Source organism: Xyrauchen texanus, chromosome 4, assembly GCF_025860055.1.
Source record: "Xyrauchen texanus isolate HMW12.3.18 chromosome 4, RBS_HiC_50CHRs, whole genome shotgun sequence".
Lineage (NCBI taxonomy): Eukaryota > Metazoa > Chordata > Actinopteri > Cypriniformes > Catostomidae > Xyrauchen > Xyrauchen texanus.
In genome coordinates this window covers 33,248,368-33,274,292 of record NC_068279.1, presented here as the reverse complement: position 1 = coordinate 33,274,292, position 25,925 = coordinate 33,248,368, and the positions used below count along the sequence as shown (strand labels likewise).

The 25,925-nt window shown below is 36.3% G+C and overlaps 2 protein-coding genes across 3 annotated transcripts; both read left to right on the top strand.

Moving 5' to 3' along the window:
- The first annotated feature begins 110 nt into the window (after positions 1 to 110).
- Positions 111 to 17,814, top strand: LOC127642796 (centrosomal protein POC5-like). The gene is made up of 13 exons (XM_052125284.1): positions 111 to 191; positions 1,393 to 1,476; positions 1,609 to 1,753; positions 1,908 to 1,997; positions 3,881 to 4,062; positions 4,148 to 4,324; positions 7,576 to 7,680; positions 8,988 to 9,167; positions 9,313 to 9,478; positions 15,477 to 15,619; positions 16,290 to 16,418; positions 16,633 to 16,809; positions 16,909 to 17,814. The coding sequence occupies exons 1-13, from the start codon at positions 150 to 152 to the stop codon at positions 17,053 to 17,055; spliced, it is 1,767 nt and encodes a 588-aa protein (XP_051981244.1). The 5' UTR covers positions 111 to 149; the 3' UTR covers positions 17,056 to 17,814.
- Positions 17,815 to 20,510: 2,696 nt separating this feature from the next.
- LOC127642854 (uncharacterized) lies at positions 20,511 to 25,489 on the top strand. Of its 2 annotated transcripts, none has more exons than XM_052125309.1 (8): positions 20,511 to 20,600; positions 20,760 to 20,930; positions 21,081 to 21,204; positions 21,574 to 21,737; positions 22,161 to 22,315; positions 22,423 to 22,570; positions 22,773 to 22,930; positions 23,249 to 25,489. In XM_052125309.1, exons 2-8 carry the CDS (start codon positions 20,879 to 20,881, stop codon positions 23,387 to 23,389), a joined length of 942 nt encoding a protein of 313 aa, XP_051981269.1. In that variant the 5' UTR covers positions 20,511 to 20,600; positions 20,760 to 20,878; the 3' UTR covers positions 23,390 to 25,489. The 2 variants fall into 2 exon arrangements, with proteins under 2 accessions (XP_051981269.1, XP_051981264.1); XM_052125304.1 differs by having other exon boundaries at positions 20,549 to 20,600; positions 20,716 to 20,930.
- The last annotated feature ends 436 nt before the right edge of the window (positions 25,490 to 25,925 follow it).

Below are 25,925 nucleotides of genomic sequence, written 5' to 3'. Positions count from 1 at the left end.
GGATTTCGCTGGATATTGGAAGGGGCGTACCGTTTATTGGGCGTGGCTTGTGTGTAGTGTAGTCGTCTTGCAGGACGCAGACAAACCCCTTCTCAGTTTGGCGAATATACCTTTTTAACACTCCGGGTTTTGGAACACGGAAGTAAAACATGTTTAGGGTAAACTTCGACAGCGGTGAATGGAAGATCACAGTAAATATTATTTTCATTTACCAATTTGCCCCCAGAGCAAAATAAAAAAAAACACTATTACGTTTGAATGACTTTCCAGAAGAGGAAAAAATAGAGAGCGTTGGATTGAGACAGTCAGATGGGAGAAAATGCCAAATTTACTGTCACCCCCTCGCAGCTGTGTTAATTCATTGTTTTAAAATAATTCCAGAGTAGTATAATTTTTTCTTTTTTTTTAATATTGCGTTATTTATGCTGCTAAATAAGGCGGAAACGCGTCATCACAGTTGTGGAAAAAGGTCGAGGGACAGATCTCTTGATATGGATATTTTGACTGGAGCATGCCATTACAGTTTGAATGTACCCTTCACTAAAAGTCTTGTGAAAGGGCCCTTTGTGAAAAAAGACCGACCCTTCGAGTGGCGTCCCTTTCCTGAAGTGCCCGTCAAGGGCGCAAAAATGTCAAGTCTTTGGAACGATACAGCAACAGACGCTTCCGCGTCTCCGTTACTACGGAAACGTTCTATCCAATCAAAATAGCCAAGATGGACGCATCAAATTTCAAACCAATCACGTCAGCTTTTACTACGGTGTCTAACAGTTTGAAACAGTGAAGTAGGCATGTTGACGGCTTTCGTTGTGTTGAATAGTTGTTAACAGAGCAACAGGTCCATTTAAAACTCTCACAGAAGGTAACGGCAGTAGAGTTGTTTCCCAATCCCTATCGCACACTACATGCTGTAAGGAGGCAGAAAAGTAACGTGGAATTTCTATTGACCTTTGTACTAACTGAGTGAATGGCTTTTTATGTTGCCTTCCTAATTGACTAAAATGAAATTAAAGATCACGTGTCGGCATTTGGCTTTATTATAACGACCGTAAACATACATCAATTTTGGCATGTGAACTCTTACTTATGTAGTGGAGAAATCATTGCTGCTACTGTTGCTACAAGTCAAACGTTACTAAGTACAACTTCTGTTCTACGAGTTTTTAATTATTAGTTGTATTTTGAGTTAATTAATAAGCTTTTTTTCTGATAGGTTGGTTCTTTTCCCTATACAAATTATTTGGTAGAGTTAGATAAGTTATTGAGGTGTTAAGTTTTAAAAGTAAACAATAATAGCAATTAAGTGTATCTCTTTAATCAAAACATGTATCCTGCTGGAATTAATTGGCACTTTTTTTTTAACTCATTTTATAAATCCGTTCTCTGTTTCAGATGTCCTCCAACGAGGGGGAGTGCAGTAGTCCCGTGTTACCAAGAGATTCAGACAGAGGCAACTCAGTTTCCTCTGAAATTCAGGTAAGAGTTCCTCCAAATCTCCTCCATCAAAAAAAATGCAGATGTGCTCTGACATAACTGATTTCCTTTGATCTATGTCTAGTAAACGATTGTTTGCTTATTCTTCCCTCTCTTTGTTTTTTTTTTCTTCAGGATGAATATGAAGAACTTCTTCGGAATGCTGTTGTGACTCCGAATTATGAACCAAGTCTTCCATCAAAGCTTTTGAGCACAACTCAACTCTCCAAGTGTTCACTGCATTCTACTAAAATGGATACAGCAGCTCAACCTCCTGCAGGTATGAAAGTTTCTTTACTAGTTTGAATAATGCTAAAGGATTCTCTAATTAGCAGTAAGTTGCAGATGATTGTTCATTGCAAAGTGCAAACAATGTGTATGGATTGCATGTTAAACTGATACGATCATAAGTGTTGTTCCCTCTGTTATTTCAGATGATGAAGCACACTCAAATACTGAAGTGACACTGACCAGGGCAACTCCTTCCTTACAGAAATCCAGACCACCAAGTTGCATGTCTGAGGGTAAAATCATGAGACCAAATGAAGTGGAATCTCTCAGCCCTCCCATTTCTTTTACGTTTCTGAAAAATGTTACACCTTTAGTTTTAGCGACGACCAGTTATTGGGGTATTTTAATTCACAGAATATTTAAAACAATAAGCCTGTAGAGGCCACGTGTTAATAATGTTGCCAGTCGTAAATGGTATAGTTCAACCTAAAATATATTAAATCCACCTCACGTTCCAGTGAGGTTTGATGTTATTGGCTTAGTCACAATGTTTGATTTTTATTGATTTGATTGGAAAATGAATATTAACTTCTTTGTGTTCATAAAACAAAGTGATTGTATAGCTTGCAGGGCTGGACGATATGACAGTATACAGTATATTGTGGTCCCGTTATTAAGTGTCAGTCGTTAGATATTTTGCTAATTCGTGTATATCGCAAAATTTAAATATTCATGTACGCAGCATGGGCTTATGTATCTTATCTATCAATGGGCAGGGCTTCACATGGGTTCTATATCTTATAAACTCTTACTATGCTTCTCATCTGGCGTACACATCTGAGTGTTTCATGTGAGCATCACATGTGCTCTCTCTGGAGCACACAATTGCACTCGAGTACAGCAGGATTCCTGATATTTAAAGGAGAGTGCAGAGCGAGATCACGTATACTACTTAATAATTTTTTACCCAGGAAAAACCCTAAGATAAACATCACCACAGAATGGGACGACTCCCAAACAAGTCAAGGAAATGAAGAGCAGTTTTTTTTTTTTAAATGGCAGAAAAATATAATATGCATTGACGATAATCACTCGTAAAAAACAAACAATTAGTTGACTTTTATTTGTTTATATTTATTTGATATTTATTTTCTTCTAGAAGTGTATTTTTTTTTTTTTTTTTACTTGTGTATTATTCTCTATGTTGTATTGCTTTGGGAAGATCTCGAGTTTCTTGAGGATAGTTTATAATAATATTGGTCAACAAAATATCAGAAGGAAATGTGGCATAATGTGAAATTTAGCATTGTGGTAAGAATAATTTAAAACCAAGTTGTTGTTTTTTTATTTTTTTACTTTGACTATTTTCAAGCTCCAAATAAAGATAAAAATTATATAATAGGAAATATTTGAAAGTATTTAATTAACTGACAGAATTACCCAAAATAGACATTACAATATGGTTATTCAATACATAAGCAAATTTGTATTGATTTTCCCCCAAAATTTACTATATCATGATGTATATCGTTACCGTGTTATAAAATGACTCATATTGTGAAATAAGATTTTGGTCATAATCGCCCACCCTCAATGGCTTGTATAACAGTGCATAAGTCATATGGACTAATTTTACTGAGGTTTTACTATAAAACCATTATATTAAAACTAACTTTTATTTTATTTTTTATTTCATTTGACATTTTACTGCCCTAAGTCACTATTCACTTTCATGGTGAAAAGAAGAGAAGATTTAAAAAAACTAAAAAAATCCTTTGTTTTCCATGGAAGAAAGAAAGTCATGTGTTTGAAATGACCTGAATACATAAATTAAATGATGACAGAATTTAAATCTTTGGGGGAAGTATTCCTTTAATTGTGGTAGAATCACTGCCTCTCATGGTTATTTTTTATATTTTTTTTTAAGCAGCAGCAACAAAAATATTGTAAAAGACAACAATGGTCAATACATTTATAAAATTATTTTAAAAAGATGATGATCAATATAGTTATTTAGACTAAATGCAGGTTGTTTACTGTTGTCAAAGAACATATCAACTTGCATCAATATAGAATGTACAGACACTTGTGCATTTACTTACAATTTTACAATGGCCCCAAAGGCGATCAGAATGTAGGTGGAACTATCTGTTTTATAATGCTGTTTTTACTGCAGGTGAGAGCATAGCAACCGGGTCTGTTGCATCTGAGGAAATAGAGAGGGCACAGACCAGGTCAGACAGATCAGGACAGAGCAGCCCTGATTGTCTGATCACTGTCATGACTGAAATGTTCATCTCGGAGGAAAACCTGAATAAGATGGAGAACATTTTGGACATCGGGAGCATGAACATTAAGGTTTGCATTACAATAGGATTTTAATTAGTGTTGTGCCTTATATCATGAAAAACATTGCAGAAATTGTTTTATGGTTTGTGTGCAGAATAATGTGATGATGGAGCTGAGGAAGTGGAAACTGGCCTTTGTGGAGCAACACAGACTGGAGCTTAAGAAGGAAAGGGAGAAACATGCAGCACAAATGGCAGCTGTAAACGCTGAGATGGACAGACTCAAAGATCTGATCAACACCTATGAGATCTCTAACCAGAGGAAAGATGAGGTAAATGAGAAATTGACACTAAACCTATTTCATAAGTGTTGTTATGTATTGGAATCAATAGTCCAGTCCAGAGGCACATATATGGTAACCAGTTATATCACCAGTTATAAAGCTATGTTTTATAAAATGTTAGGAAGATACAGTATGATGGATATACACCACTACCAGTCTAAACTTCAAACTATGAAATAACACAAATTGAATTATGGGCATTACGCAGTGACCAAAAAATTTAAAAAAGAAAAGTTATCTTATATTTGAGCTTTTTCAAAGTAGACACCCTTTGCCTGATTACAGTGTTTGTTTTGTAAATAAATTGATAATGCATAGCCACATAATAATTTAAAGCATTTAAGCATATGTCTTCAAAGCGTTGTTATGATCATGTATTCAGAAAGTATCCAGACCCCTTCATTTTTTTCACATTTTGTTATTATGCAGTCTTATGCTAAACAGCTTTAAATTAATTTTTTCTCATGAATCTACACTCCATACCCCATAATGACAAAGCAAAAAACAGATTTTTGATAACTTTGAGGAAAAAAAGTGAAATATAATATTGACCAAGTATTCAGACCCTTAACTCAGTACTTGGTTGAAGCACCTTTAGCAGTGATTACAACCTCAAATCTTTTTGGGTATGATGCAACAAGATTTGCACTCCTGTATTTGGGGGTTTTCTGCCATTCTTCTCTGTTGATCCTTTCAAGCTCTGTCAGGTTGGATGGGGCCTGTCAGTGAACAGCCATTTTCAAGTCTCTCCAAAGATGTTGTTTAGGTTTTTGCTCTGATGTGCATTTTCAGCTGCGACACCTTATATAGACAGGTGTGTGCCTTTCCAAATCAATTTAATTTGCCACAGGTGGACTCCAATTATTGTGTAGAAACATCTCAAATCATCCAGAGAAATGGGATACACCTGAGCTAAATGCAAAGGGCCTGAAAACTTGTCATATGATATTTCAGTTTTTTATTTTCATTAAATTTGTAAAGATATCAAAAATCAGTTTTTTGCTTTGTCATTATGGGGTATTGAGTGAAGATTGATGTGAAAAAAATCAATAATTTAAAGCATTTTATCATAAGGCTGCAACATAACAAAATGTGAAAAAACGAAGGGGTCTGAATACTTCCTGAATGCAGTGTAATTCAAATTAAGTGGAGTTTGACCGATATTGGATTTTGCTGATACCAATAACTAAGCTTGAGGGGTAAAGTTTAATATACGTTCAATATTTATTAAATATTCCCTTGTGGTTCATAAGAGATCATCTGAAAAGTCCACACACTGTGCTAAAATGTCACTAGTGTCCAAGTTTTCAATGCAACTGTCTTGCAACTGTCCAGACCCCTTATTAAAAAAAACAAAAAAACATTTACACTTTCTAAAGATGGTAAATTTTATGCATATCTTACACTTGAATTGAATTAATTAATAAATGAATACTTGGACACTTCTGACTTTTTAGTGTTGTGGGTGGAATGTTCAGACAGTCCCTTACAAGCGCTAGTTAATGAAAGCCCATCGGAGCATTTTTAGGCATAATTCTCCAGCTACAACAAGTGTTGACTGTTTGAGTTCAATGTTTTATGCCTGTATGATATAGTCACATAATCCTTAACCTAATTGTGCCAATGATATCGATATAGGTGCCAGAGAGCACGGTTAGGAGAAACCAAATGTCAAACGAATAACGAGCTAACAACTTCTGGAGAAAGGTAGAAGATCAATGTTAGTTTTGCATCTTTGGACCTGCCAGCTTCAGTTTCAGTTCTACTTAATATGGATTATACAGTACATGCTAGTGTAAATGTAAGTCTAATTTAAGTTACATTTATAGCACAATTTCACACGTTATTATCATGAAACCCGATCTGATTTGAATGCACCGAAGCCCAACTCATTAGAGATCTCCCTTATTTGGCAAGCATTCATTATTCAACATTTTTCTGTATGTGTATCTGTCAGGTTTTAATTTCTGAAACAATATACAGTGCACTTATTTTATTTTAATGAGGTATTTTTTTCCACTGTCATTAAGGTTTTGCACTGTATAATGCAGAAAAAAAGACAAATGTAGTGCAACAAGTTTGGCAGAACAAACAATTAAGTGACTCAGCATGTAGGATCAGATGTTAAGAAACAGGTATGAAGAAACAGCAGCTAGCATTTTACAGGCCCACACTGCACCTACAAATGTATTATGAATACACTTAAATGCTTAAAATTGGAACCCTTGTAAACCACCCCACTAAAACACAAATAAATACCTTACCTTCAGTGCAAAAGGCTCTAATACACTAAGCTCACCACATCAACACACTTTAACCGAATAATATATACAGATTAATATTGGTACTGTTGGATACGGGTGCAAGAATAAAAAGCAAACATGCAACTAACTGGGAGAGAGAGAACAAAGATGTTGATCTTGCTGCTTCTCTTGCAAACAAAATGCAAGAGAAACACTTAATAGTTTACAGGGAAGATAAACACAATGTCCTCTTATGAACACCATTTATCAATCAAATACTTAACTAATTTTAGCAATTGCATTCTCTAATATGAGGGGCCTGGGTAGCTCGGCAAGTAAAGACGCTGACTACCACACATGGATTCACAAGTTTGAATCCAGGGGTGCTGAGTGACTCAGTCAGACTTCCTAAGCAACCAGTTGGCCCAGTTGCTAGGATGGGTAGTGTCATGTTGGATTAACCTCCTCATGGTCGTTATAATGTGGTTTTCGCTTGGTGCGCTTTTTTTTTTTTCATTTATTTTATTTTTATTATAACGTGTTAGTTTTATTTGATTGTATTGTAGATTCATCTGTACAGCACTTTAGTCAGCTTTGCTGTGTTTGAGTGTGCTTTAGAAATAGATTTTACTTACTTTTACTTACTGGTGGGGCGCGTGGTGAGTTGTGGGTGGATGCCACTGAGAATAGTGCGAGAAAAGGGGTGAAAAGAAAATTATGTTTTATATGTGTACAGGGGACATTTAAAGTATAATACAGTTGACCCCCTACAAGCACACCCGGCCCCACCCTGGCCCCCCCAGTCAAAATGGTCTAGAACCTCCCCTGTGTATATCCCACACAATATGTGTGGCATTTCTTGTGTGGCTGTCTCCAATTCACAATTTTCAACAAAGTAAACATTTTAATTTTCTTTCCTGTGTAGGTCTAAATGTAACCTACATTGTGAGCAGTTTTACAGTTTGTCATTTCCTCTTTGACTTTTGCCATCTTCAGGTGATAATGAATCTGAGCAGAGCGGTTGACAGGCAGAGAGAGAAACTGGAGCTGATGAGGAGTTTCACCCAGTGGAGGTTACAGTACTGTGCTGCTAGAGTGGAGGTGAGACAGGGGCAGTACAGAATGACAGCACACATACTCACAGGGCAGAGGATTTTCAGACACTTGTTTACTTGTCATAGTGATTGTGAGATTTATTCATAGTTTGACAGACTTGTGTTTTCTGTCTTGTGTCCTCATGGGAGTTTTTAAGAAAATAAATTATTTTCTGTCTCTTTCTTTTTTAGAGCATCTGTCACATGGTAATAATAAATGTAATTAAAAAGTGAATACAAATTTATCTGAGTATCTTTAATTATGCTGCATGTAAAAATGTGGTATTGGTCAAACATGTCATGAAAGCATATCTGAAGGTGTTTAGATTTTGTTACGACAATTACATTCATATCCAGACATAGCTGCATCCGAAATCGCGTACTGTCTGGGTATCTACTGTTTTTTTTTATTAAGGGTGCACTTCTCGGCTGGGAAATAAGTACATTCTTTAGGTGTGCTTGAAAGTAGTATGAATAGATATATAATGTGGTTCTCTCTCCCAGTAGTGTGTGTGGCCAGTTGTGCGTGAGCCGTTATCTCCGCGATAACGCGCATTCAAAAAGCCACGTGATAAGATGCGCAGATTGACTTCGTCCTCTGCCACCCGGATTGAGGCGAGTCACTACGCCACCCAGAGGACATTGGGAATTGGACATACCAAATTAGGTTGAAAATCACACAATTTAAAGACATAATTTAATGTCAAGGAGCAACATTCTTGGTTTATATATATATATATATAAAAAAAACACTTACAGTTGAAAGAACCATCTGACTTTTTTAATGTTTTTGTGTCCTCAACTCCTTAGGGATTTTGGGATGGTTAAGTGTCGATCCGTACTTGAAACTTGCTTGAAATAGTCTGGGTATTTCTCACATACTATCTTTTGAATACTGAGGATTCGGACCTTATACTCCATTGGCATACTGTTTTTGGCATACTATATAGTAAAGAAGTAATGATATAAAGATGCAGCACGTGACTTCATATTTAATTTATTCAATATATTATCATATTTTATATATATATATATATATATAAAAAGTCCTTTTAAAATGACACAGCATCTTAAAATTTATTCGGTGTGAATGGTCCGAAGGACTGTATTGGCAAGAACATTTCATTTTATGGTGATTTGTAATATTTCAGTTGCATATGGACAACAAGTTGTGTTGAAGTTTTGGTAAATCAGTCATGCTTTCTTTTTTTGTGTCATAAGTATGATCATTAATCCATGTTCAGTCACATTTAATTCAGAATTCAAACACAAAATTCAAAACCATTTCAATTGGTTTTAATGGCTGTGTTACAGGCGCAGGGTAGCAGGCTGGCTGAGCAGCACTATCATTTGCAGCTTAAGAGGAAGGTGTGGGCAGGCTGGCACTCACTCATCCAGAACAGGTGGCGAGAGCGTGTGGAGAGAGCATGTTGTGCCAGGGCAGAGGATGTCTGCATACAGCTCTCTGCAGACTATGAGGCCAAGATGGCACAGGTAAGTGTAGCCCATATCAGGGTCTTGGTAAAAACAATACATTAATCTTTTAGTTTTGTTTTGGTACCTACTGTTGGTGTAAGTGATTTGTGTAACATGATGTGGACATACTAAATATCAGGTTTTGTGTGTGTTTGTTTTTAAGCATGTAGAGGAGCTCCAGAAAGCTCAATCTGAGATCCAGAGGCTGCACGGAGAGCGAGAGCGTTATGAGGACTCAATGAAGAAAGCTTTCATGCGTGGGGTCTGTGCGCTCAACATCGAAGCCCTTAGCATGTTTAACACTGCAGAAGCAGGTAGATTGGACCGTGGTAAGTATATCATGCGATAATTATCTGATTTACAAAGACACAATGTACAAGCCTGATGCGAATGTTGCGTAATTAATGTTAATGTTATGAAAAATACCTTTTAATAAACCGTTATTCCCATATATTATGATACATGTCCCCTACTCACAAAACCGTTTTGCATGTAATAAAACCTCTTCATATTAGGGCTCAAGTGTTGGAAAAAAATTTATTTGACAAAAAGCCATTTCTAAATCATTTAACAAGCCTTAGGCAGGCAACTAACGTTTGTATGGCAGCTAAATCAGATTGATTTCAGGAAAGGTTTTACTAATCAAAAGTTTCACATTCCTGCATCTTAATCAAGCTGTTTCCCTACGGACACCCAGAATGAAGCTGTAGTTGCAACATGTAGCTCATTTATACAGTGAAATAAGCAGAACTTGTATAAGGAGACAGCTGTTCACTTTAAAATTTGTATGTTTTTTTTTTTTTTTTTTTTCAATGATAAAATACATTTTCTTTACAACTTAAGTAAACCATTCATAACTTGATAAACACTTATAATTATTTTAACATTGCTCTGTTTGTTTGAGTGTTCAGTCATGAGTTTTTATATACACTGGCGGCCAAAAGTTTGGAATAATGTACAGATTTTGATCTTATGAAAATAAATTGGTACTTTTATTCACCAAAGTGGCATTCAACTGATCACAATTTATAGTCAGGACATTAATAACATGAAAATTTTACAATGTGAAAAAAATACCTTAAAATACTTCAGAGTTCTCATCCAAAAATCCTCCATGTGCAGCAATTAAAGCTTTGCAGATCCTTGACATTCTAGCTGTCAGTTTGTCCAGATACTCAGGTGACATTTTACCCCACACTTCCTGTAGAATTTGCCAGATGTGGCTGTCTTGTCGGGCACTTCTCACGCACCTCACAGTCTAGCTGATCACACAAAAGCTAAATGGGGTTAAGATCCATGACCCTCTTTTCCAATTATCTGTTGTCCAATGTCTGTTTTTCTTTGCCCACTCTACAAATTTTTGTTTTGTTTTCTGTTTCAAAAGTGGCTTTTTCTTTGCAATTCTTCCCATAAGGCTGCACCCCTGAGTCTTCTCTTTACTGTTGTACATGAAACTGGTGTTGAGCGGGTAGAATTCAATGAAGCTGTCAGCTGAGGACATGTGAAGCATCTATTTCTCAAACTAGAGGCTCTGATGTACTTATCCTCTTGTTTAGTTGTACATCTGGCCTTCCACATCTCTTTCTGTCCTTGTTAGATCCAGATGTCCTTTGTCTTTGAAGACAGTAGTGTACACCTTTCCACCAGGAGCAATTTGGTGATGATCCATGCATATTCCAGCATGATGGAGCATCATGTAATGAAGTGGCTCGGAGATCATTACATTGAAATTTTGGATCCGTGGCCAGGCAACTCCCTGGATCTTAATCCCATAGAGAACCTGTGGTCAATCCTTAAAAGGCGAGTGGACAAGCAGAAGCCCACAAATTGTATTCAACTCTATCACTAATAAGCACTAATAAGGCAAGAATAGATCGCCATCAGTCAGGATTTGGCCCAGAAGCTGATATCCAGCATGCCAGAGTGAATTGCAGAGGTTCTGAAGTACAAGGGTCAACACTGTAAATATTGACACGGCTGTATATTTATATATAAGTGTGTGTGTGTGTGTGTGTGTGTGTGTGTGTGTATTTATTTATTTATTGACCGATCAGCCACAACATTAAAACCACCTGCTTAATATTGTGTTAGTCCCTCTCGTGCTGAAAAAACTTCGCCAACCCGCATCTCAGAACAGCATTCTGAGATGATATTCTTCTCACCACAATTGTACAGAGTGGTTACCTGAGTTACCATAGACTTTGTCAGTTCAAACCAGTCTGGCCATTCTCTGTTGACCAGTCATTTCCTCTACAAGGCATTTCCGTCCTCAGAACTTCCACTCACTGTTTTTTTTTTGTTGTTTTTTTTTGGCACAATTCAGAGTAAATTCTAGAGACTGTTGTACGTGAAAATCCCAGGAGATCAGCAATTACAGAAATACTCAAACTAGCCCATCTGGAACCAACAATCATGCCACGGTCCAAACTAACTAAAGCTCCTGACCCGTATCTGCATGATTTTAGGCACTGCACTGCTGCCACACTTTTGGCTGATGAGATAATCGCATGGATGATAGTTGGTGCCAGACAGGCTGGTTTGAGTATTTCTGTAATTGCTGATCTCCTGGGATTTTTACACACAACTGTGCAATATGAAAATTAACTGAAGCTCCTAACCTGTATCTGCTTGATTTTATATATTGCACTGCTGCCACACGATTGGCTGATTATTTATATAAATATATATAAACATAAACCCAATTTATATTAGATGGCCTTAACTACTATATACTTAACCATTTGTTTGATACAATGTACTTATGTGCATACATGTTGTTGCATTGTAATTTAATTTAATTTAAGTACTTGCATTTAATTACATTTGTAGTTACACTGTTAACTTTACCCCTAACTCAACCCTTACCCCAAAACCTAACTCTAACCCCTAATCCTAACCCTACCCTTGCATCTAAACCTACCATTTTGCGGAACAACATGTAGTTACACAGTAAATACATAGTCTTGTATGAATTTAATGTTAGTAGTTAAGTCCACCTAATATAAAGTGTGACCATATATATTTATAAATACAGTGCTGTGGAAAGTATTTGCACCATCCTAATTTCTTCTGTTTTTGTGTATTTTTCATACTAAATTGTTTTAGATCTTGAAACGATTATTGGAAAACTATATATTACTCAGGTTGCCTTTGTTTTATGAGTAATATACAGTTTTCAATATATATATATATATATATATATATATATATATATATATATATTAAACTTAATAGCTGGTTGTGCCACCTTTAGCAGCAACCACTGCAACAAAGTGCTTCCGATAACTGGAGATCTGTCTTTTACAATTCTGTGGTGGAATTTTGGCCCACTCTTTGCAGAACTGCATTAGAATTAACTACTCATTTAAGGTCCTGCCACAGCATCTCAGTCGCATTCAAGTCAGGACTTTGACTAGCCCACTCAAACTTAAATATAGCTACTTTTGAGCCATTCAGTGGTGGACTTACTCCTATGCTTTGGATCATTGTCTTGCTGTATAATCCAGTCGCGCTTGAGCTTCAACTCACGGACTGATGAACGGACGTTCTCCTCTAGGATTTTCTGGTAAAGAGCAGAATTCATGTTTCCATCAATTAGATAAATAGATAGATTTATTTTCCTCAAAGTGGAAATTTGTTTCCATCGTCGGTGCGTAGAAAAACAAACACAACAACACAATAAATATTAACCGTCAAAACTATCACAAACATAGAGGGACAAAAAAAAAAACCCACGAGATCATACAACAAATGCCAGAGCATACGATGGCATCATAATGGTTGATTACCTATGTGTTTAAAGCTCGTATAGCCATAGGAACAAAACTCCTACCATTACTGGCCTTTCTGCACATGGGTAGTCTATACCTGTGGCCAGAAGGAAGTAGGATGAAATACTGAAAAAGTGGATTGTCCGGATCATTTAAAAGTTTATGTGCCTTCCGAAGTGTATATAAAGTAACACAGTCTGATAAATTCGGGGTAGGAATACCAATATTTTTCTCGCTAGATTAGTTGCAAATTATTGCAAGCCGCCCTGGCCCTGAAGCAGCAAAGCATCCCCACACCATTACAATACCATGCTTGACTGTAGGTATGATGTTTTTTTTTGGAATTCTGTGTTTGATTTACAAATGTAATGGGACCCGTCTTCCAAACTGTTCCACTTTCGATCAGTCCACAGAACATTCTCCCAAAAGGTTTGAGGATCATCAAGTTGTGTTTTGGAAAAAATTCAAGCATGCCTTAATGTTCTTCTTGGTTAACAGTGGTTTTTGCCTTGCCACACTTCCATGGATGGCATTTTTGGCCAGTGTCTTTCTAGAAGAAGAATCCGAATAAACCTTTATTTTGTCTAATTATAAAGGTTTTACATATACACTGTGAAATTATTTTTTTCACATATCCCATCTAAGCTGGGGTCAGAGTGCATAGTGGAGTCATGAACAGTGACCTTTATTGATGCAAGAGAGGCCTGCAGTTCCTTGGATGTTGTCCTTGGGTTTTTTTGACTTCGTCGTCGCTGTCCTCTTGGAGTCATTTTGGAAGGTCTGCAACTTCCGGGAAGGATCACTACTGTGCCAAATGTTCTCCATTTGGAGATAATGGCTCTCACTGTGGTCCTTTGGAGTCCCAGTGCCTTTGAAATAGCTTTGTAACCCTTCCCAGAAAGATGTATTTCAAATACCTCATAATTTTTGGAATTTCTTTTTGACCTTGGCATAGTGTGCTATTGGGTACTTTTAGCCAACTTCATGCTAATAAAAAGTTTTATTTGGGTGTTGATTTGATTGAACAGGGCTGGCAATAATCAGGCCTGGTTGTGTCTAGTCCAGCTGAACCCCATGATGATTGCAGTTTCATAGATTTGGGGATTTGGTAACACAGGGTAAATACTTTTTCACAGAGGCCCAGTTGTTCTTGGATAACTTTTTTGCTTCAATAATTAACATTATCATTTAAAACTGTATTTTGTGTTTACTCAGATTACCTTTTAGATTTTCTAATTTGTTTGAATTATTGAAACAATTTAGTATGAGACATACACAAAAACAGAAGAAATCAGGACACACACACATAGTTTAAGTCATAAGTTTACATACACTTAGGTTGAAAAAAATGTATCCACTCCACAAGATTTCATATTAGCAAACTATAGTTTTGGCAAGTCGTTTAGGACATCTACTTTGTGCATTACATGAGTAATTGTTCCAACGATTGTTTACAGACAGATTGTTTCACTTTTAATTAACTATATCACAATTCCATTGGGTCAGAAGTTTACGTACACTAGTTAACTGTGCCTTTAAGCAGCATGGAACATTCCATAAAATTATGTCAAGCCTAATTTAGCTTATGATAGGCTAATTGGAGTTGATCGGAGGTGTACCTGTGGATTTATTTTAAGCCTGCCTTCAAACTCAGTGCTTCTTTGTTGACATCATGGGAAAATAAAAAAAAAAAATCTGCCAAGACCTCTAAAAAAAAAAAAAAAAAAAACTATTTTGGACCTCCACAAGTCTGGTTCATGCTTGATAGCAATTTTCAAATGCCTGAAGGTACCACATTCATCTGTACAAACAATAGTACTCAAGTATAAACACCATGTGACCATCCAGCCATCATACCGCTCAGGAAGGAGACACATTCTGTCTCCTAGAGATGAACGTAGTTTGGTGTAAATCAATCCCAGAACAACAGCAAAGGACCTTGTGAATATGCTGGAGGAAACGGGTAGCCAAATATCTATATCCACAGTAAAAACGAGTCCTATATCGCCATAACCTGGAAGGCTGCTGAGCAAGGAAGAAGCCACTGCTCTAAAACTGCCATACAAAAGACAGTTTGCAAGTGCACATGGGGTCAAAGATTTTACTTTTTGGAGAAATGTCCTCTGGACTAATGAAACAAAAATTTAACTGTTTGGCCATAATGACCATCGTTATGTTTGAAGGAAAAAGGGTGAGGCTTGCAAGCAGAAGAACACCATCCCAACCATGTTGCATGGGGGTGGCAGCATCATGTGTGTGGTATTTGTAGTCCTTATGTAACAAATTGTAACCACAGACATTCTTTAATTCAAATTAAAAACTGCCATTATAAAGGCCCATAAAAGTTCCTGAGGGAAACCATAGCTTGGAAATGCTATTTGTCTACAGGATTTTAGGTCTAAATCCTGAACGGTGCTATAGGCCCCTGCAAACTTCATCATATTTAAGGTCAACGCAAAGAAATCTGTTGTCTAATGTTCAAGGCTATAGATTATATTTGATGCAATGTTGTCATTCCTGATTGCACCATTAATCTGGTCCCAATAATTTCTTGTAGATGCTCCACCTCAAGGGGATGAGCCAAGAACCAGCTCATTGGCCAATCACCCTCCAAGGGTCTCGTCTGCACGGCTCAGTCCAATAGTCATGGACACTTCAATACAGCTGTCCCCCTTACACAGCTATACAGAGGATGCACAGGCAAGACACAGACTGGCTGGATAGGATTCTAATTGGTTTCTTGTTCACAAGCAGTATCGCATGCAACAATATGATGATGTTAACGATTCAAAATCAGCTTATTCAAATGTTTATTTGAAAATAAGAAAACATTTTGATATTTGAAATTATTTAGATTTTTGTCTGGTTTTGACATCAAAACGAAAAGAGGCATGTGCTCAACTTTTGTGGATATTGGAAAAGCCGGTTAATACACTAGTTAAGGTGTTTATGTGAAAATAAAAATCGGTGTAATGGGCAAAAAGTTTATGTGTGACGATCGGTATTTGATTATACCATTTATTAATTTACCCTGGTAAAAGAACCATTTCAGAGGTTTACATGACTTTACACATTGTTGGCTTATTACACATAATGGGTGTAAGATTGTGCTTGTATACCCACTAATTGTTGCGCAATGTGTATAGTATGAAATGCTCTTTATTTGAAGATAAGGCTTGATGGAACATTTAATGTAGTTTTCTTTGTTATTTTTATTTGGTTGCTCCTGTAAAATGCTAATTTGCCCAGCCAATTTCCCATAATGATCCACTTTTTCAGGATCTTTCAAAATTGCCATATTTTGGGCCTAATTTTAACATGTAACATGCTATAATCTTTTATTTTTTTTAATTCATCTGTCTGTTTACAGGTGCAGTTTGTCTCTCAGCCTGGCTCAAGCACAGTGCCAAGAAAAGAATCTGTTCTTTCAACCACAGTTGTGAACACTTCCATACCAACAGGGAGCAGTACAACCTCTATGAGACACATACTACCAGATGTAACTGCAAGCATTTTCTATGAATATTTAGTTGGAACCTGCTGAAAGCATTTATTAGTTTAAAAATAGGACTTTGCCCGCTCTCAAAATGTATGTTGATCACAGTGACATGTATACTTTTATAGACTAAATATGCTGAAAACTAGTTGCTTTTAATGCCATTACTATTGTTTGCTTTTACTACTGCTTGTTTATAATATGTTCTCTTCTTTAGGTAAATACACAGATAGTAATAGCTGGCAAGCAAAAAGCCTCTAAAACAGTTACTGCTCGTTTGACAGGATGGGCAGAGCCTCACCGAGTAGGACGGCCCCCTTGCACCCTGCATGTTATGGGTGTGGCCCCTCCTATGAGTTCCGTCATTGTAGAAAGACACCACCCTGTCACTCAGGTATCAGTGAACAAGTGTCTAACTACACATGAGGATATCCGAACATCAAACACAATAGTGAGTTTGATCAGTGCTCATTCCCTTTTTCTTCCTATATAGCTCACAGTTGGCCAGGCAACAGCAGCTAAATTCCCTCACTTTGCTCTTCAGAGTCAGATTGTTTCAAGCAGCAAGAGCTCCTTCAGACATCCCAGAGACCCCTCCTCATCCACCTTTGACATACACTCCATCAAAGTAGTGGACTAACACATAATTTGTCTGTCAGGCCTTGAGTCTGGATACCTCTTTATACAGTTGTACACATGGTATATGATTTCTCATGCTCTAATGTTTGGCCTTACAAGTCTGGATATCTCCAAGAATCATTAGTTTGTCAAGTTAAAAAGGCTGTTTATTCAGCTTTAAATTAGGTTAATAAATTTTTAGTTCTACGTTTATTTATTTTTTTATGAAACGTTGGAAATGAAGGTAAGGGGTTTTGAAACCACAATTGCCAAATTGTGTGTATATATATATACACACACAATTTGTATTGAACTGTATTGAACAGAAAATACAGTTCAATACATACACAATTGGAAAGCTCCCCCTTTCACAGACTGGATGTAGAGGTCTGCTTACAGGTAACCAATCTATTATTTAGACAATGTTAAATGCTGAATATTCATGTACAGGACAAGATCCTCAACCCATTCCCAGTGGTGGAAGAGACCCTTGCCCTCAATGTCTGATTCTAAAAATTGTTAATCTAAAAAAAGTCACAAATATTATTTAATATGTCTGAATCAACCTGACTAGATTCCACCAACAAATACAATTTTAAGGGGTAGGTCTGGTAGAAATAGCTCCTTAAAATGTTTAGTGTTGTAGTAACGGTAAAAATAAATCATAATTTCTGCTCACAGTACATACTAAGGTGAAAATGTTTGGGTCACCGTCTGCCTCAGGTTCTCTACACAGTCTTCATGAACTTTGTCTGCCGCAAAATACAGAACAATCTGTCCAGCTTACAGCTTACAAATAAATCAAGTGAAAACTTTGATAAATGTGTCTCATTCATGTTATATGTGATTCGGAAAGTGTTGCTTAGCTTGTACCAAAACGTTTTTTATATTAAAATATGTAGGACAGTTTACCTGGTTGACCTCACCTAATGGGTCAACTAAATGTCAAAAGTAGCTGCAGAGCTTCACGTTGACCCTCCCTGGCTGCCAGGTGCAAAGGTGTGTCCCCAACCAGTCAAAACCAGGTCCATTGAAAACACAATTTGATTTTCATAAGGGTCAAAAGCACAGTAGACCGTATAAACACAGTGCCTGGCATCTCCTTAACAATGTAGAACATGTGAATTCAGGTAATTTGGGACTTTTTTGCACTTATGATTTCTACAATGTGCAATGTGATTTCTGCAATGCGATTATAACTTGCAGTGCATCAGGAAGTATTCAGACCTTTTCATTTTTTTTTTTTCATATTTATATATGTTGCAGCCTTTGGATCATCTTTGAGATGTTTCTAAAGTTTGATTGGAGTCCACCTGTGGCAAATTCAATTGATTGGACATGATTTGGAAAGGCACACACACACATATCTATATAAGGTCTCATAGCTGAAAATGTATATCAGAGCAAAAACCAAGCCATAAGGTCGAAGGAACTGCCTGCAGAGCTCAGAGACAGGATTGTGTCAAGGCACAGATCTGGAGAAGGCTACAAATAATTGTTGCAACATGCCCAAAAAGAGGCTGCAATCACTGCCAAAGGTGCTTTAACTAGGGTCTGAATGCCTATGCCAATGATATATTTCCATTTTTTATATTTAGATGTAAAATTTGCAAAGTTATCAAAAATCTATTTTTTATTTGTCATTATGGGGTATGGAGTGTAGATTGACGTGAAACCATAAAATAATTTAAAGCATGAGGCCACAACAAAACAAAATGTGAAAAAGTGAAGGGGTCTGGATACTTTCTGAATGCATTGTATGTTTCCAACATTACACAATGTCACAGATTACTCTAACTTGCTTTTCCTGAGAATTGTTACAAACACAAAATGCACTTTGTTGTAAGCTGCCTAGTTAATGAGATAACTTTAAATAAATATATACATATACAATATATAGACAAAAGTATTTGTAAACCTAAATTAATAGATTTGGTTATATCTATAACCCACTTCTAGCAGATGCGTAAAATCAAGTATGCAGCCATACAATCTCCTTATGTAGAATTTTTTTTAGAAGATATATATATATATATACACACACACACACACTTCCGGTCAAATGTTTTGAAACACGTATGTGTTCTTTACAATAATTCTTTATATTTATAGATATTTTTTTTCACATATGTGTATATATATGTGTGTATATATATATATATATATATAATAAAAATAGTCATCAAAACTATGGAATAACATAAATGGAACTATGGGAATTATGTTGTGACTAAACAAAATCCAAAATACATCAAAACTGTATTCATAGTAGTCATCCTTTGCCTAGAATTTTAAGACATTTACTCTTGACATTTTCTCAGCCAGCATCTTGAGGTATCACCCTGGGATGCTTTTTAAACAGTATTGAAGGAGTGCCCATCTATACTGGGCACTTATTGGTGCTTTTCTTTATTATTTGGTCCAAGTCATCAATTTCAAACAATTTTTTTTTTATTATTATTAAATTTGAGTTTTATAATAAATGAAAGAATATTGTGGTACAAATATATTTTTGTGTACAAAAATAATTTCAAACATTTAAGCATATACATTCAAATCAAAAGATTTTTAAGATGAGAAACATTTCAGTCAAGTGTTTTAAATTTTTTTACCAGTAGCATATATATATATATATATATATATATATATATATATATATATATATATATAAATAAAAGCGTTTGAGAAAGATCACATCACAAATGCTCAATATCAAGTTAACTGAAGGGTCTAACTGAACAAGGTTATAAGTAAACCTTATTTTCCTCCATGGTGGCCATGTTGTAAGGTTACTCCATTACAACAATGCAAATTTATAAACTATATGCTGTTAATGTATTTGTGCGTGGTGAATTGGTATAGTTGTCATGTTATGGAACAATGGAGCCAATGGCACGCCATAAGTAAAATTTGGCAACTATAATCCATGCGATTATCTAATCAGCCAATTGTGTGGCAGTAGTGCAGTGCATAAAGTCAAGCAGATAGGGGTCAGGAGCTTTAGTTAATGTTCACACCAACCATCAGAAAAGGGAAAAAAATATCTAAGTGTTTTGGACCGTGGCGTGATTGTTGGTGCCAGATGGGCTAGTTTGAGTATTTCTGTAACTGCTGATCTCCCGGGATTTTCATATCTCTATAATTTACTCTGAATGTTGTCAAAAACAAAACAAAAATCCAGTGAGTGGCACTTCTGCGGATGGAAACACCTTGTTGATGAGAGAGGTCAACAGAGAATGGCCAGTCTGGTTTTGAACTGTCAACATCTACAGTAACTCAGATAACTGCTCTGTACAATTGTAGTGAGAAGAATATCATCTCATAATGCTGAGGCATTCTGACATGCGGGCAGGTGGTTTTAATGTTGTGGCTGATCGTTGTAGATAACGAATGTATTATTATTGGTATTATTATTAGGCTTTTATTGTTGTTGTTGTTGCTGTAACTTGATTACTCGTCCGCACAATGTGATATGCATTCAGGTGTTTTTTTAGTTTCAGTTTTTGTTTAGTGGGCGGATGAGGGAGGCGGAAGTGCGTGGGCATGACTGCGACTCTAAAAATCTAAGTAACTGTTAGATTAATGTAATACTGAAATATACGTAATTTCTACTAAAGATTCTCATATTGATCGGCCTCGACAAGGGTTTAACTGTTAATTTGATTGTTCGTCTCTCTTCCAGAGATCTAGACATTACGCCACATGATCGCTTCTCTTTGTTCACAGTAAGATGAATCCAGTCGAGATTTCCAGCGAAGGAACGTGCTTATTTCCTCGGGAAAACCAGCTAGAATGACGCATTCACGACCCGCAGAGTTCATGGTGGAAGATTCAAAGTAATCGAAATGATCCGCTACATTTACGCAGTGGCGCATTTCATACTGATGATCGATCTCGGTAGGTCTCGTTACATGATTTGCAGGATTGCACGACGCTTATTGCAATTTTTAGCTCTAATCTTTTTTATAATAATAATTGAAAAAAAAAAAAAAATCGTGACCTTCATGTCCACACCACAAATCATTCACTATCTTGGTTTTATTTCAGCCAAGACAGTTGACTTAAAGCCTCCAGATATTAGGCTAGTGGGATCAGAACTACAGTGGACGTCTGCCAATGATGACAGTGTGCTGTATTCAGTTCAGTACAAACGTGGCTCGCAAGTATTTGGGTATCTTTATCCCATAATCTTACATGATACAGATTGACAATCCACTAACCTAAAAGTACCAGAAAGTAAAGTAACCTTTTTTACTGTATTAACCATGGTAGTGCTGTGGTGAAATTTGAAGTACTTGTGGTCCATTTACTTTGAGGGTAGGCCCTATATCATTACCTGTATATCAAAATACCATGGCATCATCTCTGAGGGTCTTGCCATTAACAAAGTCTTCAGCATAAGTGCATCAACACCATGTAGTTCAGTATTTCTTCTTTTTTTTTTTTTTACTGGTGCTTACTGGTTTGGGGATAAACTTAAGCTTGGTCCAGCATTTTAATCTGGTCTAAAATGTATCCTCTCCTGTTATTTCAATTTCAGGAATCCAGCGGATGATTGGCACAATGTGACAAGTCATATTGGGACAAAATTAAAAACATTATACATCACTGCTGAATTGTATGGAGCAGTTTTCCGAGTGCGCGCAGAGAAAGAAAACCGCACATCAGAATGGCAGAATTCGAAACCAGACACGTGTGTAAATAGTAAGGAATTATTTATTTGTTTAAATCTACCTTTGTGTTTGTCCATGTTAAATAATTTAAAATGTAACACTTTGTCTTTTCACCTCTGTTTTTGGTTTTTCAAACATGCAAACTCAAGCACATACATATACGGGGTATTTACACTTGGTAACGTCATGCCATTTTACTGATCGGATAGCTATCCAATCATGAAATGACAAAGTGTAAACACCCTCCAAGAAGGATTTGAGACAGATATAAATCCGATCACTCAAACCACCTCCGGAGGGAATTGAAGATCGGATTTATATCTATTTGACAGAGACACATTGATGTGGCCAAGTTAAATGGAATGTGCTTTTTCAATCGGATTGCTATTTTGATCAGTAAAAGCACATGAAGTGACCAAGTGTAAATACCCCCATACATTTCTTTGTTTCACAGTACAGTATTGTGTTCCTTTGATAAATCTCACTGTTAAACCTGGAGTGGCTCACCTGCAAATGGAACATATTGACCAGAGCTGGGTGAAAGAACATGGACCTGTAATTGCCTTTAATATATCGTACTGGAAAGTTGCTAATGGAGGTCCTTCAGAGGTCTCTTGCTTCCATTATTATATATATATATAACCTGTATAAACTCCATTAATTCACATTTTTAAACTACACCAGTGTAAAACTGACTAGACTTTTAAATCCTCCAGGTAGAGTTTTTTGTTACAAATGGCAAGAGTCAACATTTTCCTAACCTGGATTCAGGACAGAAGTACTGTTTTCAGGTTCAGTATTTGATGTACAGTAAGCCCTATGGAAATGCCAGCAACCAAAGATGTGCAATTATCCCAAAAACAGGCAAGTCTGAAAGTCTTCTCTGTTATAATAAATTGTTGCCCATTTATTATAAGGACAAAAATGTTTTTTTTTACTTTAAAGATATTTTGATGAATCACACACTGCAATACATTATATATTTCACTCCAATGCATTTAATTTGGTTTACTAACAATTATAATGTCATTTGTTTTGTTATTTTCATTCCTTTCTCCCTGTGTAGCTGAAGAGGCAAAGAGACGTGTTTTTCTCTCAAGTATACTAATCACAGTTATTGTTTTGGCCATGTGTGGTGTCTGCATTTTTGCACTTTTCAAGAAATACAAACAGTTGAAACTGGTCTTTCGACCACCTCTGGAAATTCCTGACCATTATCGAGAGGTAAACATCCTGGTTTTATTTTCATCACATGATATAAATAAAGTTCTGTAGCTGAATATAACTCCATTGTCCTTGACACACTATGTTACTGAACTATTTTTAAGTCCATGTTTTTGTTCATTTATTGATACTGTTTTAGTTTGAGTGCATGCCATTAAATGTATCAGCCCAATACTTAAAGCTATATGTAAAGAGTCCTTTTAGCAGGCAACAGACACCTCTTAAATTATTATGCATGAGTTAAAACAAATAGGTCACTTTTCTGGATGAAGTTGTTTAGAAAATATCAATAAAAGTAATAATGCATTCTCCTTTCAGTTTTTGACAGGGGAGCTTCCTCAGCAACCGTCTCCAAGTTCCAGCAGTCAAAGCTTACAGCCATGTGACTTTGTTGTATTAATTGAGGGCAACAATGTAGAGGTGAATGGCCTTGAGGAGCAACAAGAGAGAAGATCTTGATTCTGTGTTTGACAAAAATACTTTGATTGTCTTTATATAGGTATTTTACACTGTTTGTTTTATATGTATTTTTTCATGAACATACATGTGCATCTAAAAAAATTAGAATATCATGGAAAAGTTTTTTTTTTCCATAATTTAATTAAAAAGTTACCTAATGGTAAGTGATTTGAGGTCTAAAGCACTTTTAACACTAAATATGAGAATCACCATTTTGTGCCACAATATAGTTAGGACAATGTGATAAATCACTATCTACAACTAATCAGCAAAACTAAATCAGGGCTGTGTTCAATAGTGATTTAACTCCAGTTTAGCTCCACTTAATTCTTGACCTGCTATTTAAAAAAAGTTACAAAATATGAGATCACAAATCTGCAAACGTCTTTGCTTTTTGTTAAATATTAGCCCTACTACCTGGGTGGCACTGGGCCATGCTATTTGAGCATCTGAAAGGTGGAATGTGTAATTTTATTCCAGCACACTTTTTGTCCGATTCCCTGAATATCTCTTCATGCTCCGCTAGATATCTATTCTTTGTTTGCGCTGAAAACATAATCGGGTGTTTGTACACAGCCCTGGCTTTGTAAATGGGAAAATAAAGTGGATCAGACAGGTCCACACAACACTGTTGCAATCACACAGCATTGGCAATGGGCGTGCATGAATTTGGGGGGCGGAGCCTCTGAAGGAGCACTGAAAGGAGGGGTGTGTTTTTTAGTTGTTATTCTATAGTAGAATAAATATTTAATAAACCTATTTGTTCATATGGAATCAGAGAGTGCAAAAGGGCGTAATGAGTCTGAGGGGTGTTGGCAAATATTTGAATACTTAAAAAAAAAATGCATTCTGTTTGGTGTCACTAGTAGTGCAGAAATTAGACCTTATTTTTCTAGAGCCAACTTTGATTTGCATGGGAATGACAACGAGGCTGTGAGGGATAGACTTACTCTCAAAAAATATCTCTTCAATGGCACGAACAGTATAAAGCTCCTAGATCACATCTGATTTTCCACAACTCATGTTGTCTGGAATTCTTTGTATACTGAATGGTATTGGACAGATATTTGATCAACCTTTTGTCCGTGGAACGATCCAAAACACTTCAAACTGCAAAAGTGTATCCCTTATGGTGCGTTCACATACAACGCAAAGAAGATTTTCACCTCTCTTTGCTCTCGCGAGTTTAACCGCTGGATTATAAATGTGTGTTTAAACTCGTGTTTGCGTGAGTATTCCCCCTTCTGAAAAATGACATGAGGAGGGGCTTCTACGACTTGGTTTATTGTAAAGGACAACCAACAGCTGGAATAAAGTAGTCACGCATTTTTTCTGAACTTACCAGGTAGTCCAACTTCCTCGCTCAGTTTCCTCAAAGCAATGTCTTTTTTTCATCCGGTCTCTGTACATGTATGATGTTGTGTTTCTCAACTTTTTCATAAATGTTTCCAGATTTCTTCTGCTACTACGTCAGTGACATCCGGACAATCTCAATGCTGATAGTCTTTCGCGATAACGTGTTATGCAGATTTATTGCTAGAGTTGAAAAATTTGCAAATTAACCTATTTCGTGTGTTCGAGTCACGGCATTCGCTTCATTCGCGCCGCCTGCTGCAAATTTGTGTCTTTGCATTGACTTTGTATGTAATCGTGCCGCATGAAACGCTTGCTTGTGAACGCAATATTACAGTCAAAATCATAGATGGCGCTATTGTGAATAAGATCTATTATCTTTATATATTTATGGGGTTTATTTAAAAAAAAAAAATTAGGCTGCACTTAAGAAATGATGTAGAGTAGTATGTGGTTTGAGCAATGATTATCATAGTCTTTGTCATTTGTAACATCACTATGTGAGAATGTAAGTGTTTCATAACTTACTGAGAGAAAAACTCATGTTCTCACAGTTTTTTTTAAGACAAACAATCTAACTTGTTTTTGCAGTGGTAATAAGGTTCTTATTATTAAAACAGTAGTTATTTTATTTGTAATATTTGATAGATGTTGATTTACTGTTTTTAAAAAACCAGCTCTAGGAGATGTGCAAAGTTTCACAGTTGTGAGTTAGATGATACTAAAAAAAATTAAATGATACTAATCCAAATAAAATTAAGCCTCTGACCTTTCTTGGATACATTTGAAATGCTTAAAAGTTGTTACTACATGAAGTGAAATGCGGTATACTGTACACATTTACTGGAAAATGAAGTTTTCCCCCCAACCACAAGAGGGCACGAGCTTACTTGACAAGAACTGGAAGGTATAATTCTGATCTTCTGTTCTAACCCATCTTCAAGCTTTCACTTAACACCCGGTATCTCAGAGAACAAAATCTTATTTTTTCAGCATCTTGTTTTGCTGGATGAAAAGTCTTATCTGACCCCTAAAGCCATCCAATGCATTGTATGCCACTGGCACATTCTTTGATTCTTTGACTTGGGAGCAAAATTCCAGGATCATTTTAGACTGGTCTGTGAACTTTTGCACCCTGGATTTCTCCACAGAACATCCTAGCACAGCATGAGTCTGAATCAAA

Coding starts and splice junctions, on each gene's coding strand:
- LOC127642796 (XM_052125284.1), top strand. CDS start 150: ATGTTTAGGGTAAACTTCGACAGCGGTGAATGGAAGATCACA. Junction 1,754..1,907: donor AGCAGCTCAACCTCCTGCAG/GTATGAAAGTTT, acceptor CTGTTATTTCAG/ATGATGAAGCACACTCAAAT. Junction 4,325..7,575: donor CTAACCAGAGGAAAGATGAG/GTAAATGAGAAA, acceptor TGCCATCTTCAG/GTGATAATGAATCTGAGCAG.
- LOC127642854 (XM_052125309.1), top strand. CDS start 20,879: ATGATCCGCTACATTTACGCAGTGGCGCATTTCATACTGATGATCGAT. Junction 22,571..22,772: donor TGCAATTATCCCAAAAACAG/GCAAGTCTGAAA, acceptor CTCCCTGTGTAG/CTGAAGAGGCAAAGAGACGT. Junction 22,931..23,248: donor TTCCTGACCATTATCGAGAG/GTAAACATCCTG, acceptor TTCTCCTTTCAG/TTTTTGACAGGGGAGCTTCC.